Source organism: Accipiter gentilis, chromosome 14 (assembly GCF_929443795.1).
Source record: "Accipiter gentilis chromosome 14, bAccGen1.1, whole genome shotgun sequence".
Classification (NCBI taxonomy): domain Eukaryota; kingdom Metazoa; phylum Chordata; class Aves; order Accipitriformes; family Accipitridae; genus Astur; species Astur gentilis.
The window spans coordinates 9,142,786-9,158,623 of NC_064893.1; the positions used below are offsets into that span (position 1 = coordinate 9,142,786).

The window sequence follows — 15,838 nt, forward strand, 5'->3', positions numbered from 1 at the left end:
ATACTTAAAGTTAAAATAGTCTTTCAGGCTTCTGCAGAGCAATTGGTATGGTCCTACTTAGCTTTCTCAAAACAACTTGCAAGATGTTTTCAAGTAATGTGCTAGTAGGCACTTTCTGTACTCTTATCTCCAGTATTGTTATGGTTCCACACAATTTTAATTAATGTGTAAATGCTAAAGCACATCAAGGCCACACTTGAATTCAGCTCTAAGATATTCTTAGATATTCCCAATGCCATCCTTGTCACAGTGCAGTTTTCTAGTTGAAATTTGAGCAGAGGACTACTAATGAAATGACTAAACTGCTGATTTTGAGGAATTATCAGTTGACTGACTATTCTGGTAAAGCAAAGAATTGCAAGACATCAAGCTAATGCTTTAGGAGAAAGAACTATTTCATGTATGTAGCTTATCCCCCTCACACAGCTACAGATTACTTCTTACCTTGATGCAGTAAATAGCTAAGTTTGGGTTTGGACTGGCATTTCTTGCATGGGCATTTAGCTTTCAAAGTTTTCTTCAGGTATGGGTCAGGCACAGGACTTCTGGGCACCACAGTGTCTGCTATCCCAACTCTATCTCTGTACTTTAGAGGTCCTAACTGTGGCAGAATAAAAAGTACAGATCTGAAACTTGGTAATACAGGTTTCCTACCTGTACTTTGCTCTCTTATGTGGCTTATGCTGCTGGAATGTATCACTGCGTTCTTGCAGTTACAGCCCAGGATGCTTTGGGACTGGCTTCAGGGGGCTTCTGTAAGACTGTCTTTTGAACAGCTACTATCTCAGAGATTTGCTTCTAAATATTTTAAATTAATACTTTATCAGGCTATGCTGTAAGTATTTGAACTAACTATGTAGTGATGACAAAGGCTTCTCTGCCAGCTGTGGAACCTGTCACTTTGCCAAGGGGGATAGTAGCTTGAGGTTGCTCTGGAAGTGTACTAGTTAGTGGGATGTCTTTGTATCACATGCTGTGGTCAAATCTGTAGATAACTTTGTGGCCTCATGACAGTGGCCTGCAAACTATAGATAAGAAAACCTACTGTACAGAGTGGCTTTTGTGGTATGTTTATGCGGCACCTCTAAATGTGGTGCTTGCCAAATGCTTAAAACCACTGAGCATTGAGGCATCTGGTGAAATGTAATGTAGTTGCTCTGAAGTTAATGATGGCTGTCATTGTACAATTTCACTTCAGCTTCTTGGTGTGTATACTGATGCCTCTAGGCTTTTATTACCCAGCATAATAGCAAGTTAACTAGTAATTACATCATGCTTCTGTTTCATACTTGTAGTAACATTGAGTGAAATACCTTGCAATGGAATAACTACTTACTTGAGTCACTGAATACATAATGTATTTTGTAAGTTTAGTTAATAAAACCAGCTGATATTGAAAACAAGTTACTTAAAGGCTGAAAGCTGGAATTTCAGTAAGATGGGAAACTTCATTTGTTCTGGTGAAGAAAAATAGCTTATGGGCTATTTTGTAGATGTGTGTTTCTTTAACAGCAAACTTGCAGATTTCAGTCTTCCTCAGACTGTAGGAGGGGTTGCTAACCTTGTTGAGTTTATGGATGCAAGCAAGTACAGTGCTGTTATGCAAGAATAAACTTAATGAAGGAGAAACAGTGTTTACTGTTTACTTGTTCTGTGTTACAGGTAAAATATGAGTGCCTTTCTGAGGAAATAAAAATAGGGGATTATTATCTAAGATTGCTACTGGAAGAAGATGAAACTGAAGAAAGTGGAGCAATCAAAAAATCGTGAGACATTATTAAGATAGTATCTCATTCTCAAGGTCTTCTGTTTTGTTTTCTTCACTAAAATCTCATCTTTCTTAGATACGAATTCTTCAATGAACTCTATCATCGCTTCTTGCTTACCCCAAAAGTTAATATGAAATGCTTATGTCTGCAAGCATTGGCCATCGTTTATGGAAGATGTCATGAAGAAATAGGACCATTTTCTGATACCAAGTACATTGTTGGGATGTTGGAAAGGGTAAGAATTATTTAAAATTACTTGATACAATAGTTAACATATAGCTAGTCCAACATATGTTCACATCCTTCAAGTTGCTGTGAAACCAGAGTTTTGGTTTTACAGAATGTGAAGCTGCAGCATGAATACTTTTCACCCCCATGCTGTCACCAAGTGTTCCTAGTATCTCCCCTTGATTCTGTTGAAGTTTCTCTAAAAAAACCTGCTGATCATAAAAGTATTTCAAACTAGTATCTTTATATCTGCATTTTGTTAGCCAACAGGTTTTCAGGTTGTACAGAAATAGTGTGAAGGAACCTTGTGTGATATTAATCTTGTCCTTGCTTTTGAAAAATGCAGAAGCGTAAAGCTTTTTAAGAGGAGACCCTTGTTCCATGTTGTATTATTTTGAAATACTGACTTCGAGAGTAGTAGCAACAGCTCCAGACCTAATGAAATGGTAGCCTTAGATGGGCACATACGATGGATTAGATTTTTAGTGGTATCTACTTTGCCCTTTAAGTGTCTGTTAAGGTATGTCTGACAACTGATACAGCTTGCAAAAATACATTTCCGTGCAGTCTGGAGAAAGGGTTCTTTGCTAATGTCAGCATGGGTTTTAGATATGGCTATTGTAAGTGAAACTGAACCAATGCAGTCTTGTTATTTTGTCTTGACTCTTCATAGTCTTACCAGCGATGTAACATCAAAGACCCAATCTGTCTGCTGGCTGAAAGCATTCTTTCTCCTGTAGTTGTTAACTGGCTCACTAGGGAATCCAAATGTACCTTTAGAACAACAGACTTAGCAGAAAAGTGGGTTTGAATGTTGGATCCAGAGCAACAAAGGGGATGGAAGGCAACAAGGCCTTGCCTCCTCAGTGGCAGAAAACTACATTTTAGTTGTGCATGAAACTGGACATGTAATAATCAGCAGTTTTATCCTGGGCATGGAAAAAGTAAATAGTGCAACTATTGACTTTTGAAGGCAACTTCTAGTATGTGCTATCAAATACTAACTTGTTATCTTCCATTGCAATAGTGCACTGACAGGCTTGAGCGGGACAGATTGATACTGTTTCTCAACAAGCTGATCCTTAATAAGGTAAGGTGGACATGTACACTTAACAGTAGTTTATTGGTCTTTCAGCTGTATAAAATGGTCTGAACTTGTCTTTCAGTGTTAACTTGAGCAAAAATTCAAGTCTTGAAGTCTTAAAACAATGTTTGCTACAGCTTTCTGGGATGTGGTAGTTATTTACTGGTGAGAAAGCTGAAGAAAATGTGTAGATATTGTGGTGATTATACCATTCTAGCCAGTTCAGAGAATGATTTGACTTTTCTCATGAACACTTATTCAAATAAAACTGTTCAGTACTTGTAACAACTCTTGTCTAGAAAATGCTGGTGTTAACTCAGTTTATCCATTAACAGAAAAATGTGAAGGACCTTATGGATTCAAATGGCATTAGAATCCTTGTAGATCTGCTTACTCTGGCACATCTTCACACAAGCAGAGCTACAGTCCCTCTGCAGGTATGTGGCCTTCGTTTCTTACTACTCATATGTTGCTTTGCTAAAAGGACAATTCTTAGGAAAAAAAAAAAAAACAATGTCCTTTTCACATTTCCTGTAGAAATGTGATATTTACACTGAAGCTAAAGCTATTCTTATAAACATCAACTTCTAGAGCAATGTGATTGAGGCTGCACCTGATATGAAGAGGGAGAGTGAGAAAGAATGGTACTTTGGCAATGCTGACAAAGAAAGGAGTGGTCCTTACAGCTTTCAAGAGGTACCTGTCAGCTTCAAACTCTCTAACTTGACAAATTATTTTCATCCTGGTGACTGGGTGTGTTTCAAATGGTGAGAGGACAAACTGTAAACAATGCAAAGCTATATTCTCTAAGTAACTCTTTAAATAAGGATTAAAGCTAGATAAGAGACTTGATGTTGTGCCAAGAACCACAGCCTTTTTGGTAAGGCTGCCTACCCCTCCATGCCCCAATTATGCTACAGTTAATCTGTCAACTTTTACTTCATGTTTCCTGACAGTTATAAACATGTTGGAATTTCATGCAACTATAGTAGTCTGCCATACAGCAGTTAAAAGCTTGTCTTGAGTGTGAATGTTTAGGAGCAAAGGTAGCTCTGAATGCTGAATCAACTAAGTTCATCTCTAATCTCACAACAGATGCAGGAACTATGGAACAGTGGAAAGCTGACTTCAAAAACACGTTGCTGGGCTCAAGGTATGGATGGATGGCGACCATTACAGGTCATACCTCAGCTGAAGTGGTGCTTGCTTGCCAGTGGCCAGCCTGTGTTGAATGAGACTGACCTTGCCACACTTGTACTCAACATGCTCATCACAATGTGTGGATATTTTCCCAGCAGGTAAACACTAATTTTCAGCAGAAGTGGTTAACTTTCTCTGGCAGATGTATAAATTCTATCTTGAAGCTTTTCTTAAAAACCAAGCAGTACATTAATGAACTGTATTAAAGACCCCCTTTACGTAGTAGTAATTAATTCTGTTGGCAAATAGAGAGTTTGTAAATGAGGCAATACTAATACTGTGAAAGGGACTGCAAGAATGAATGCACAAGCTATGTGTGTTTCTAATGCATAGCAGTGTAGTCTCACTCTTGCAGGCAGGCTCTAGTTTAACTTAAACAAAGCTGCTTTAGTGTGTAACATTAAGCCACACTTATCAAGTCTAACAACAAACTTTGAAGTTAAAAGAAACCAGATACTGAATATGATCTCAATAGCGTGATCCTTATGGCTTAATGAAGTTCATTCTTGAAAGAGAAAAGGCATATGTGTGCTTACTGCTGTGCTGCTTTATTTTTTAGGGATCAAGACAATGCCATTATAAGACCTCTGCCTAGAGTGAAAAGGCTTTTGTCAGATAGTACTTGTCTTCCTCATATCACTCAGGTAAGCAACTCTTCAAAAATATCTGGATGAGCAAGTTTGACTTACTCAACCATCTTCCCTATGTGAATACTTTAAGTGGGACAAACACATCAAATGACATCTGTAATGTTCTGCAGATCTCTGGATAAGCAGTTGTTTGTTTCACTGGGTGTTGTTACAAATTTCAATATTAATAAATATTTCAAATACTGAAAAGCCACCAGCTGTAGGTGACCCTGCTTTTGAGCAGGGAGGGTTGACAAGATGACCTCCAGAGGTCCTTTCCAGCTTTAAATGTTCTGTGATTCAAACCTGTTATTTTTGGGCTGAAGTTTCTTTAACTGAAATTCTTGTAAGTTTACTGGCTTATCCCAATACTGAATTAGTTAAAACTTCAATTTTGGCTAGGTAACTTGCACTACTCAAGCAGCTAATGTAAATGCTTGTGTTTGATTTCAGCTATTACTGACTTTTGATCCTATCCTTGTGGAAAAAGTTGCTATATTGCTCTTTCATGTCATGCAAGATAACCCTCAGTTACCTCGTTTTTATCTGAGTGGAGTATTCTTCTTTATCATGATGTACACAGGTTCCAACGTACTTCCTATTGCAAGGTGAGGAAAAAGAATAGCTAAAAATACCTCTTGACCAGTCATGCTCTGAATGCTCCAGAGTGTGGCTTGCTAGAACCAACATGAGATTGCAAGCAAACACTGTCTAGAATTGCCTCCACATGGTCTAGTCAGTCACTGAAGTGAATTGCTTATGACCCTGATACGGAGGGAACAAGAGCATGTCTGATCATATAGTTCTAACAGTACAACTAAGCATGGCTCAATGTAGAAGAACAAATCATTATAGGTGCTAAAGAGTACTAATATAGGCTACTGATATGCTAATGTAGTTTTTGATAGTAATCGGGTATCAAAAGCAGTGGAAAAATCTAGTACCCTGTTTAGTATTGAAGCCTGAAACAGTTAAGTCAGCTTGTACTGCCTGACACAGATGCACTGCTTGTGCAGGTGGCTATTGCAGTTCATTCCAGTACTGTTCCTCTAAATCCAACAGTTCATAAAAAGCTATTGTACAATTCCAGTTAAGTCTCTTCTATAGCAAAATGCATTGGGAAATGATTGCATGTTTACATGATGACTCTAGTGTAACACGACTGTCAGCAGTTAGTGTATGATCATCTTGTTTCATCCCTGCAATGATGATCTAAGGGTGCAGGGAGAGGTTTGTAGGGAAAGGTTGTCTGTGTCTCTATCAGCTTCTTTTTTTGTGTGTGTGTGAAGAAAACAAGCTTTCAGGAACAGGACTTCCAAACTGAAATGATCAACATAAGGCAACATTTGTAACATGTGAGTTCCCAAGGACTTGATGGACTTTGTAGAGATGCATTCAATTGTTGCTGTTACTCTGATATCAAAGTAAATGGGACTTGCCAGCTGGGCTATGTTGGTCTGCTTATCTTTTAAAGGTGCCTTAAGTATCAATTAAACAGAAAATAACTGCTGTTTCTTTTCTAGGTTTTTGAAATACACACATACAAAACAAGCTTTCAAGTCTGAAGAAGTGAGTAGATTGCAAAAGTAACTACCTCTGTTTCCAAATAGTTTTGCAGACCACCTGTAGTTGTTTTAGCAATACTTGATGCTTGTTCTTTCTCTAAGTTCTCAAGAGTTAGAATTTAAGAACTATAAGGGAAAAGTGGGTGGGGTTTTTAGATCTCTAATTGGTTAGCAAGACTGAATTCAGATTACCTTTGAGATGACAATGTGATCTCTTCTCCAGACAAAAGGTCAAGATATAGTTCAAAGAAGTATACTTGGACATATTCTTCCTGAAGCAATGGTGTGTTATTTAGAAAACTATGAACCAGAAAAATTTTCTGAGATATTCCTTGGAGAATTTGACACTCCAGAAGCAATTTGGAGCAATGAAATGAGGTAACCGTTTTCTGTCAGAGGGACAAATAAACCTGAACTATATCTCATGCTGAAGAGGTCTTGTCTTTGACATGTCTAAAGAAAGCTGAAAATACCTGGATTCCATGGTTTCATTACTGCCCTCTGTTTGCCTTCTGCAAGGGCAATGTCCTGCATTGCCCTCTGCTCCTATCACAAGTAACAGGGAGAGGGGGAGCAGAATCGGCAGCAGGGAAGGGGAATATTTCCCTGAACATCTGACAACATGCTTTACATTTGCCTCTATCATACTTAAGTTCCTTTCATGAGTGGAGACTTTCACTATTTGTGGGCTGCTTCATACTTTACTCATTTATTACCAGCACCTGTCTAGGAGATATACCTCTAATATTACAATACATTTTTAGGGTCTCCCAAAAAGTAGAGAGGTGTTGCAGGAAGGCAAAATGTCACTTGACATTGTTTTTAATAAACTAATTTTCATGGCATTGAATAGCTTTATAACAGAGTAGGATATGAATCCTGTTCTGAATCCCTTCTGAAATGTGGGAAACTACTAAGGAAAGCTTTTTCGGAAGAAATCATTGTCACTGAGGATTGAGGACTGCTTGGCAAGTGTTAAATCAAACTTTAACTTTTAGGCGTCTTATGATAGAGAAGATTGCTGCTCATCTTGCTGACTTCACCCCTCGTCTTCAAAGCAATACAAGAGCACTCTACCAATACTGTCCTATCCCAGTTATCAACTATCCACAACTGGAAAATGAGCTGTTCTGTAATATTTATTACCTCAAGCATCTTTGTGATACACTTAGATTTCCAGACTGGCCAATTAAAGATCCAGTAAGTAAGAAGTATTTAGGATTCATTTGGTTCTTGGTCTTTCAGAGTCCTAAAAGTGGAATTTGTAATGAAATGTAAGGGAATCAAATGCTAGGTTTGCAAGTAACTGATCCTGACTTTCAGTTCATAAGCAAATATGTTAAACATTTCTTTATCTTGAAGTAGAATAGTCTTCATGCTATATAGCCACTGCATGTTAAGTATATCCTCCCTGTGGTGACTATTAAAAAAGCAAAATAAAGCATCCAAGAAACTTCAGAGTGTTTCAGTGAACCTCAAGTGATTGGGGTGGGGGAAATCATCACTTCTGGGTTCTTACTTCTCCACACTGGACAAGAAACTGAGCTAACTTGGTATCAGTACACTACCTTAATTGATGAGATCTTTTTTGATACAAGTCTATGGTCTAGATCTGTCTAAGCAGCTTTACTTACTCATGCAGCTTTGTTGCAGTTTTTGTAGTATTGAGATGTGAACTGCATACAATTTAAGTGATTATCCCTCTTTTAATGTGACTTTTACATAAACCTTTTAATCTTAAGGTATTCTTATCTTAAAATACAGCACTGTAGTGAAGCAAAGTCTTAATCACTTATTGACTGGAGGGGGAAGCACAGTTACTGAAGTTAAAAGGATTAGGTCTTAAACTTAGGATGATGAGTGATAAGGATTCATTAATAAAGCAGCACTTTATTAAAAAAAGATGATGGTGTACTGGTGTCAGCATAAATGAAACAATGAATTGTAATTATTTAGGTTAAACTATTGAAAGATACACTAGAAGCTTGGAAGAAGGAGGTAGAAAAGAAGCCACCTACCATGTCAATAGATGATGCTTATGAAGTCCTTAACCTTCCCAAAGGACAAGGCCAGTAAGTTGCTTTTATTATTTAAAGTTGTATAAGTACATTTACATAAACTCTGTATGCTGGACAAACTGAAGTTTCTTATCTTGGTACTTGCAACCAATTAGTGGTACCAGTTCAGTTATGTCTAGCACCTACTTATTTCACAGTGGAAGATTGCTTTATTTAAAAAGAAACAAAGCTTGAAAATCCAACTCCAGTGAGAGAATAATTGTAAAGTGTTCAGATAAGCTGAAACTGGGGAAATAATGCTTTGATTTCTGTTTTAAAGCATTCACTAGGCTGTTGTACAGGACAAGCATATTAGACTCAACCATAGCAAGAAAAGAGTGTGGCTGAACTTGATTATGTTCACAGTGGAACTTGGTTTCTCTAATCATCCTCCTTCCCCCTGCCAAATATTGTTCTTTTTTTTGGTGATAATATCCTTAGGATGTTTTACCTCCTTTCTTGCCACTGGTTTCTGACTTAGAAGAGAACTGACAGCACTTTGTATTTATTCTTCAAGAACAGTGCACTTACTACAAATGAGGAGCTACTAACTTTTACCACTTATAGCTCATTTAGACTCTTCATTTGGAAGATTCAGGGACTTCAAGGACCTTCTGATTTAGTCTATTCAGTACAAGAGGTACTAAAATACTTTCTAAAATTTTTCTTTTGTGTGGCCATGGGATTACCCCTTCTCAGTGTCAACTGATGAAGCAGGATTTTCAAATTGAAATATGAGAGCTTTGTAGTTTTCACTTAATTGCAGTTACTGTGAGTACTGTTGTCAGAATCTAGGCTTGTTTTTCTGGCTTTTTTTGATGTTACTCAATGTAATGGGACTTATTTTCTCATAGGCATGATGAAAGCAAGATCAGGAAAGCTTATTTCAGGCTGGCGCAAAAATATCACCCAGACAAGAATCCAGAAGGCAGGGTATGTACAATGCAAATTTGTGGTGTTATAAAGTGGGGACAAATTCAGCTGTTGTATGTATTAAGAATTCTGAAATGCCCACTTAAATTTTCTTTCTCCCTTTTAAAAACTATGCTCTAGATGAATACTAGAATACAGATTAATACTACAGATGAGTAATTTACCTGATGTCAGTCAAGGAATGTTAGGATTTCTACAGTAAACTGATGTAATTGGGTCAGACCCACATCTCAGTGTCAGGTTCAAAGAATTATACAGGACCTAAATAAGCTATTGTTCCCTTTCAAAGACAGACTGCATCTTCTGCTCATTCTTACAATCAGTTGAACTCTAAGTCAATTCCACCATGACAAAAGTAGTACGTAGTTCTAGTCTCCTGCCTATGGCAAAATTTTGGAGACAAACTTATCGGTGAACCTGTGTTCTTAAGGTTCTTCAGAGTATTTTCTGAAGTGCCATAAGGCAACAAAACTAGTGTTCTGGCTAATAACCTGGAATGCTTTATTTTATTTGCATCTAAACTGATACTGCAGACTTGTAGTAATTTAGGGGGATCTTAGCAACTTTTAAGACTATTCCTTTTTATTTGCAGGATATGTTTGAAAAAGTTAATAAAGCATATGAGTTCCTATGCACAAAGTCTGCTAAGGTGATAGATGGGCCAGATCCAGAAAACATAATTTTGATCTTGAAAACTCAAAGCATCCTCTTCAACAGGCATAAGGAAGGTAAGCATGCTGGCTCAGAAGAATGCTTTATGTTCATTCCTTTAGTGGCCATTGTGGTTGGTTTTAATCTCCTTTGTTCTTGAATCTGTGTTCTGTTGATCTGGTTTCTGGCTTGCCACAGCATTATGTGGCTATGGTTAAGGGCTTCAACATAGGACTTTGTGTTCCATGAAAAAAAATTCATCTGCAGTAAAACTTATTTCAAAAAAGCATGAATAGCTTTTTGAAACTCTCTGCTCCCATACTAATCAGTTTGAATCTTCCTCCATATATAACTTAGACTTACAATTCTGTCTGTGCAGAAAGTCCTCACTAGTACTTAGTCACCCAGATGGCAGATTCTGGGTACAAATTACACTTGTGTGGCTATTAAAAATGAGACAATCTTGCAGAAATTGAGTGGTGTTAGTCTTCTGGTGAGTGTGTTGCAGTACCACCTCCTTCACAGCCCAGTGGGGAAAGAGGGATAGCTAGAGTACCCTAAGCCTTGGCTCTAGCTGGCAGCTGCTGGCATGTACAAGTCTTGAAGAGTGAACAGTGTTTTTCTACGTGTAAACTAAGAACCGTTGTGTGGAGGCAGTGACAACATTAGCATAGATTTACGTAGGTCAGCTTGTAGTCAGCTCCATACTGCAAGATGAAATTGTTCTTTAGCACGGCTGAACCCTAAAGGAATGAAAAATATAATTATTGAAAACATACTATTGCTGTGTCAAACTGGAAAAGGTCCTTATAGGCTTATTGTGTTGGACAATCCTGGCCTAAGACAGACAAAGCAAGCTATACTTGTGTTTCTCTGCATACAGACAAGCATCACTTGGAATGCTATGAGCTTGGGGGCTTGCTGAGCTGGAGATAAGTCTTTTTTAATCTTAAATGAGTTCTTTCCCTGAAGCTCCGTCAGCTTCTAGCATGAACAGCCTTATCTGACAAGGAGCCAGATTGTGTGGACTGCTCAGTCTTGCTCCAGTTTTCCCAGGTTTTGGCTTTCTTTGACTCCTAGTCCTTATATATCTGATATCTCTTCTACTGATAATTATGCAGTCGTTTAAATTGCTTAGACTCTGCGTATGTGTAAGCTTTGACTTTTTGCTCTTTCAGAGTTGAAACCTTACAAGTATGCAGGCTATCCTATGCTGATAAAGACTATTACCATTGAAACATCAGATGACCTTCTATTTTCCAAAGAATCTGCTTTGTTGCCCGCTGCTACAGAACTTGCTTTCCATACTGTCAATTGTTCAGCATTAAATGCAGAAGAACTAAGAAGAGAAAATGGAATTGAGGTAAATGGAAAGAAACTTATTGAAATGAATTCTTTTAATCTTTTTGGCAGCTAAAATTTCTAGATCCTCAATGCATAGGACATCAGCTGTAATTGAGAATCACTTTCGGTCTTGATAACCTTGTCCATTCTTACTGTCCCATTCTGGATGCACTAGGAGAAGCATTTTGCAGAGTGTACCTCTTTCTGGAGCTAGGCTTGTCTGAACTGTGGATAAACAAACTACATATGATGTTTCTGTACTTTACAAAACTCTATTGAGAGCTGCTGCATTCTGTATGTGAAAGAATAGATAAGTGTGAACAAGTCACTTGGCAGAAGGGCTTTTCATTGCTCATATTAGAAACACAGAGTCGTTTAGGTTGGAAGAAACCCTTAAGAACCTCGAGTCCAACTGTTAACTGAGCACTGCCAAGTCCACCACTAAACCATGTCCTTAGGTGCCACATCTACATCTTTTAAATACCCCAAGGGATGGTGACTCAGCCACTTCCCTGGGCAGCCTGTTCCAATGTCTGACAACCCTTTCAGTGAAGAAATTTTTCCTAATATCCAATCTAAACCTCCCCTGCTGCAACTTGAGGCCATTTCCTCTTGTCCCATCTCCAGCCACCTGACAGAAGAGACCAACACCCACCTCACTGCACCTTCCTTTCAGGTAGTTGTAGAGAGTGATAAGGTCTCCTCCCCTCAGCCTCCTCTTCTCCAGACTAAACAGCCCCAGCTCCCTCAGCCGCTCCTCATAAGACTTGTGCTCCAGGCGCCTCACCAACTTGGTTGCTCTTCTCTGGACATGCTCCAGCACCTCAATGTCACAGTACTCAAGGTGCGGCCTCACCAGTGCCAAGTACAGGGGAACAATCACCTCTCTGCTCCTGCTGGCCACACTACTTCTGATGCAGGCCAGGATGCCATTGGCCTTCTTGGCCACCTGGGCACACTGTTGACTTGTGTTCAGCCGGCTGTCAGCCAGCACCCCCAGGTCTTCCTCTGCCAGGCAGCTTTCCAGCCACTCTTCCCCAAGCCTGTAGCACTGCATGGGGTTGTTGTGACCCAAGTGCAGGACCCAGCACTGAACCTTGTTGAACCCTCTGAAACTGGCGTTGGCCCTTTGATCCAGCCTGTCCAGATCCCTCTGTAGAGCCTTCCTACCCTCCAGCAGATCAACACTCCCTCCCAGCTTGGTGTCATCTGCAAACTTACTGAGGTAATAGTTCACATGTGAGAATGCTATCAACTCTAAAGCACCAAAGGCTAGTACCAGTGCTTGCAAGGAATTTTGCCCCTACAAACCATCTGAGCAAGGAGCAGAATGTCAAATGTTTCCCTTTAGCTATTACAAATGGGTTTACCAGCTAATATTTTATTTCTGCCAGCCTTTCAGTTTTTGTTGTGACTGAACTTATGCATCATCCAATCCTCACAGGTATTGCAAGAAGCATTTAATCGTTGTGTAGCAGTCTTGACTCGTTCTAGTAAACCAGATGATATGTCTGTACAGGTAAGTTGCAGCAACTTTAATTGATTGTATCAGCTTCCCAGAAAACTATATAGTATAGTGTGTATATATACAATATAATAATAAATATAAGTGTCTGTATATACAATATCAAACATTGATGTAGTATTATATATATTCAAAAATAGGATTGTAAACATGCATTTCCCCTCCACTTGGAACGAATAAAATACTGCTTTTTGTAGGTATGTGGATATATTAGTAAGTGTTACAGCGTAGCAGCTCAGTTTGAGGAATGCAGAGAGAAGATTACAGAAATGCCTAATATCATTAAGGACCTCTGCAGACTACTGTATTATGGCAAGGTAAGAGCTCCTTTCCTTTGCCTAAATGGGTATTTAACTGTTAAATGTTTAGGGAAATGTTCTGCTTTTAAGGGAGACAGGAGAATTGCAGAGACTGATCAAACCCTTCTGTAAGATCCCAGCTAATCATTATGGGATACAGAACTCTACTGCCCTGTTCTCAACGCTTGTATTTGAATGCATTTAGTGGGCTTAAAATGTAATCGCTATAAAGATCCAGCTACTTTTGCCTTTTAACTGACATGTCTAGCTGGTTGGTTTACTGTACTAAACCAGCAGATAAAAGTACTAGAGCTAGATCCTACATAAGCAGATAGACTCCTAAATCAGCATAAACTCTGGGAACAGGATTCAAGTTTTGTTGCCATTTAGCTCTTTAGAATTTGTTATATAAATGCTGAATTCTGTCTGAATTAAGAAAGGAAAGCTTGTCTGGAAATTTTCATATGGGGTACGTGAAAACATAAGACTGTAAAACCAGTAACTGACGATAGATGCTTGTGTGTTCCTTAGTCCCTGCAGAACACATCTATTGCCATAGAAAGCTCATCTGGGAATCTCTGCCACTTTCTTGAATTGTTTTTCCACTAGTTCATCAATGCTTTCTAATCATATAAAATAACTATTCAAGTAATCTTCCTTTAAAGGATGCCGACTAATCAGTTTTTTGGCTACCAGACACTTAACTTCGACTGCATATGTTCTTCTGTCTACTTCAATTTTAATCTTTGTGCTGCTTAATACTCTGGAATTAGCAAGTTTTGGCTTTACATCTTTGGTAAGGAAGACAGTTGGCTTTCTTTGGTAACAAGTACTAAGGCAAACTTTTTTCCTCCCTCAGAACATACCACGAGTAGCTTCTTTGGGAGTAGAGTGCGTTAGCTCCTTTGCCTTAGATTACTGGCTACAAACGCACTTGTTCCAAGCTGGAGTTCTCTGGTACTTACTGGGTTACCTCTTCAACTATGACTATACGCTAGAAGAGAGCGGTATTCAGAAAAGTGAAGATTCAAATCACCAGGTAATCTTAACAAGGTGCATGCTTTCAAATACCGAAGGCTGTTGCTTGCCATCTCTTACTAACAAAATATTCAAATACTTGTTAGAATCATTGAATTACATGAACAATAATGTTAATAGAGCAGTTTTGGGAGGGGATTTTTGTGTAGTAGTGTAAATATTGTTGTTCAGGATTTGGTGTTGCTTTTTCAGAGTAGCTCATGTTTTTGAGTTCAAATGTTAAAGCTGCCAAACCCTGTAGTTTCTGGTAGATTTAATGCAGAGATTTTATCTACAGTGAACAGTAAAAAAAAAGTAAATTTATGCTAGTGGAATAAAAAAGTCTTTTTTCTCTTGAGGCTCAACTGAAGGGATTGTCTAGTGATATCAGGAACTTATATGAAATGCCTACTGTAGGGTAATATTGTCCCCTTGCCTCACAGCTATGTAAGTGGCTTTACAGTTCCATTTCCTTAAATGGTGACCCTCTAAGTATGGCATTTCTTCCTTAGCTACTGGATGAGATGAGCTTTGAACAGTCTATAGTAATTATTAACTCTTGTATCACTGTCATAAAAGGCTTATGCTGATATTTGACTGTGCTAGCAGGAACCGTTGTCTGGTCAGAAGCTATTACACTAAACAGCTTCTGTAGCTTTCAGCTCACCTTGGTGCCTCAGTTTTTCCTACTTACCAGTGCTCTAACTGCACTTATTAAGCCCACAACATAGTGATTATATTGTGCTGTTCTGCAGCACCTAGTGTTTTGTTGGACATCAATGCATAATTAGTGATACAGATCAATAGAGAATACTAATTCTGTTTGTTGTGGTGCAGTAGTGTTGGACAACTCTTTCTGGCCATTCTGATATTTCTTCAGTAAGCTCTAGGGTTTTTATAACCATCTTTGTATTTTTCAGGAGGTAGCAAATAGCCTTGCAAAGCTCAGTCTCCTGGCCTTGAGTCGCCTTGGAGGGTATCTCTCTGAAGAACAAGCTACACCTGAAAACCCAACAATCAGGAAAAGCTTGGCTGGAATGTTGACACCCTATATTGCAAGGAAACTTGCTGTGGTCAGTCCTACTGAGGTAAGCATCTGTTGGCCAAAACTTTCTAGTGATTTATGGAAGGAATACCTGGTCAATTCTAAAACATTGGACTCTTAAACCAACTGATACAGAGAACAGCAGTGTGATTTTTTCTTTGCAGTTAGAATAACTGCAAGGAAAAGAAGCTTTTTTTAGCCTCAAACACTATGGACAGGAACAGTACCCTATAGAATAATATTTGCAGAACAAATACAGGAGCAAAGAAGTTAACTGTTGAAGGCTAAAGGATATAACGATAATGGAGAGCAAAGGCTAAACTGCTCTCTTCAAAAGAGGTGCCAAGCAAGTCATCTACAAGGAGGTACTACTGATAGTTGCTGTTCACTGTCAAAGATAGATGGAGAATCTGAAGTACATCTGGCTCAAAGCAGAATAAATAAAAAATTGAAATATAGTTTGTACTGTACCAAATAACTTCCACATACTGT

General features: G+C 38.6%; 1 protein-coding gene across 2 annotated transcripts in view; it reads left to right on the forward strand.

Annotated features, from left to right (window-relative positions):
- Positions 1–15,838, forward strand: part of DNAJC13 (DnaJ heat shock protein family (Hsp40) member C13) — a 58,298-nt gene that overhangs the window by 28,150 nt on the left and 14,310 nt on the right. For both annotated transcript variants that reach the window (XM_049817049.1, XM_049817050.1), the window contains 19 exons: positions 1,663–1,766; positions 1,845–2,004; positions 3,025–3,087; positions 3,417–3,518; positions 3,673–3,777; positions 4,177–4,379; positions 4,841–4,925; positions 5,364–5,518; positions 6,434–6,479; positions 6,699–6,853; positions 7,474–7,675; positions 8,432–8,547; positions 9,387–9,465; positions 10,058–10,193; positions 11,295–11,479; positions 12,905–12,979; positions 13,183–13,302; positions 14,144–14,323; positions 15,222–15,389. In XM_049817049.1, the coding sequence (XP_049673006.1) occupies positions 1,663–1,766; positions 1,845–2,004; positions 3,025–3,087; positions 3,417–3,518; positions 3,673–3,777; positions 4,177–4,379; positions 4,841–4,925; positions 5,364–5,518; positions 6,434–6,479; positions 6,699–6,853; positions 7,474–7,675; positions 8,432–8,547; positions 9,387–9,465; positions 10,058–10,193; positions 11,295–11,479; positions 12,905–12,979; positions 13,183–13,302; positions 14,144–14,323; positions 15,222–15,389 (2,439 nt within the window). The remainder of the gene's footprint in view (positions 1–1,662; positions 1,767–1,844; positions 2,005–3,024; positions 3,088–3,416; positions 3,519–3,672; positions 3,778–4,176; positions 4,380–4,840; positions 4,926–5,363; positions 5,519–6,433; positions 6,480–6,698; positions 6,854–7,473; positions 7,676–8,431; positions 8,548–9,386; positions 9,466–10,057; positions 10,194–11,294; positions 11,480–12,904; positions 12,980–13,182; positions 13,303–14,143; positions 14,324–15,221; positions 15,390–15,838) is intronic.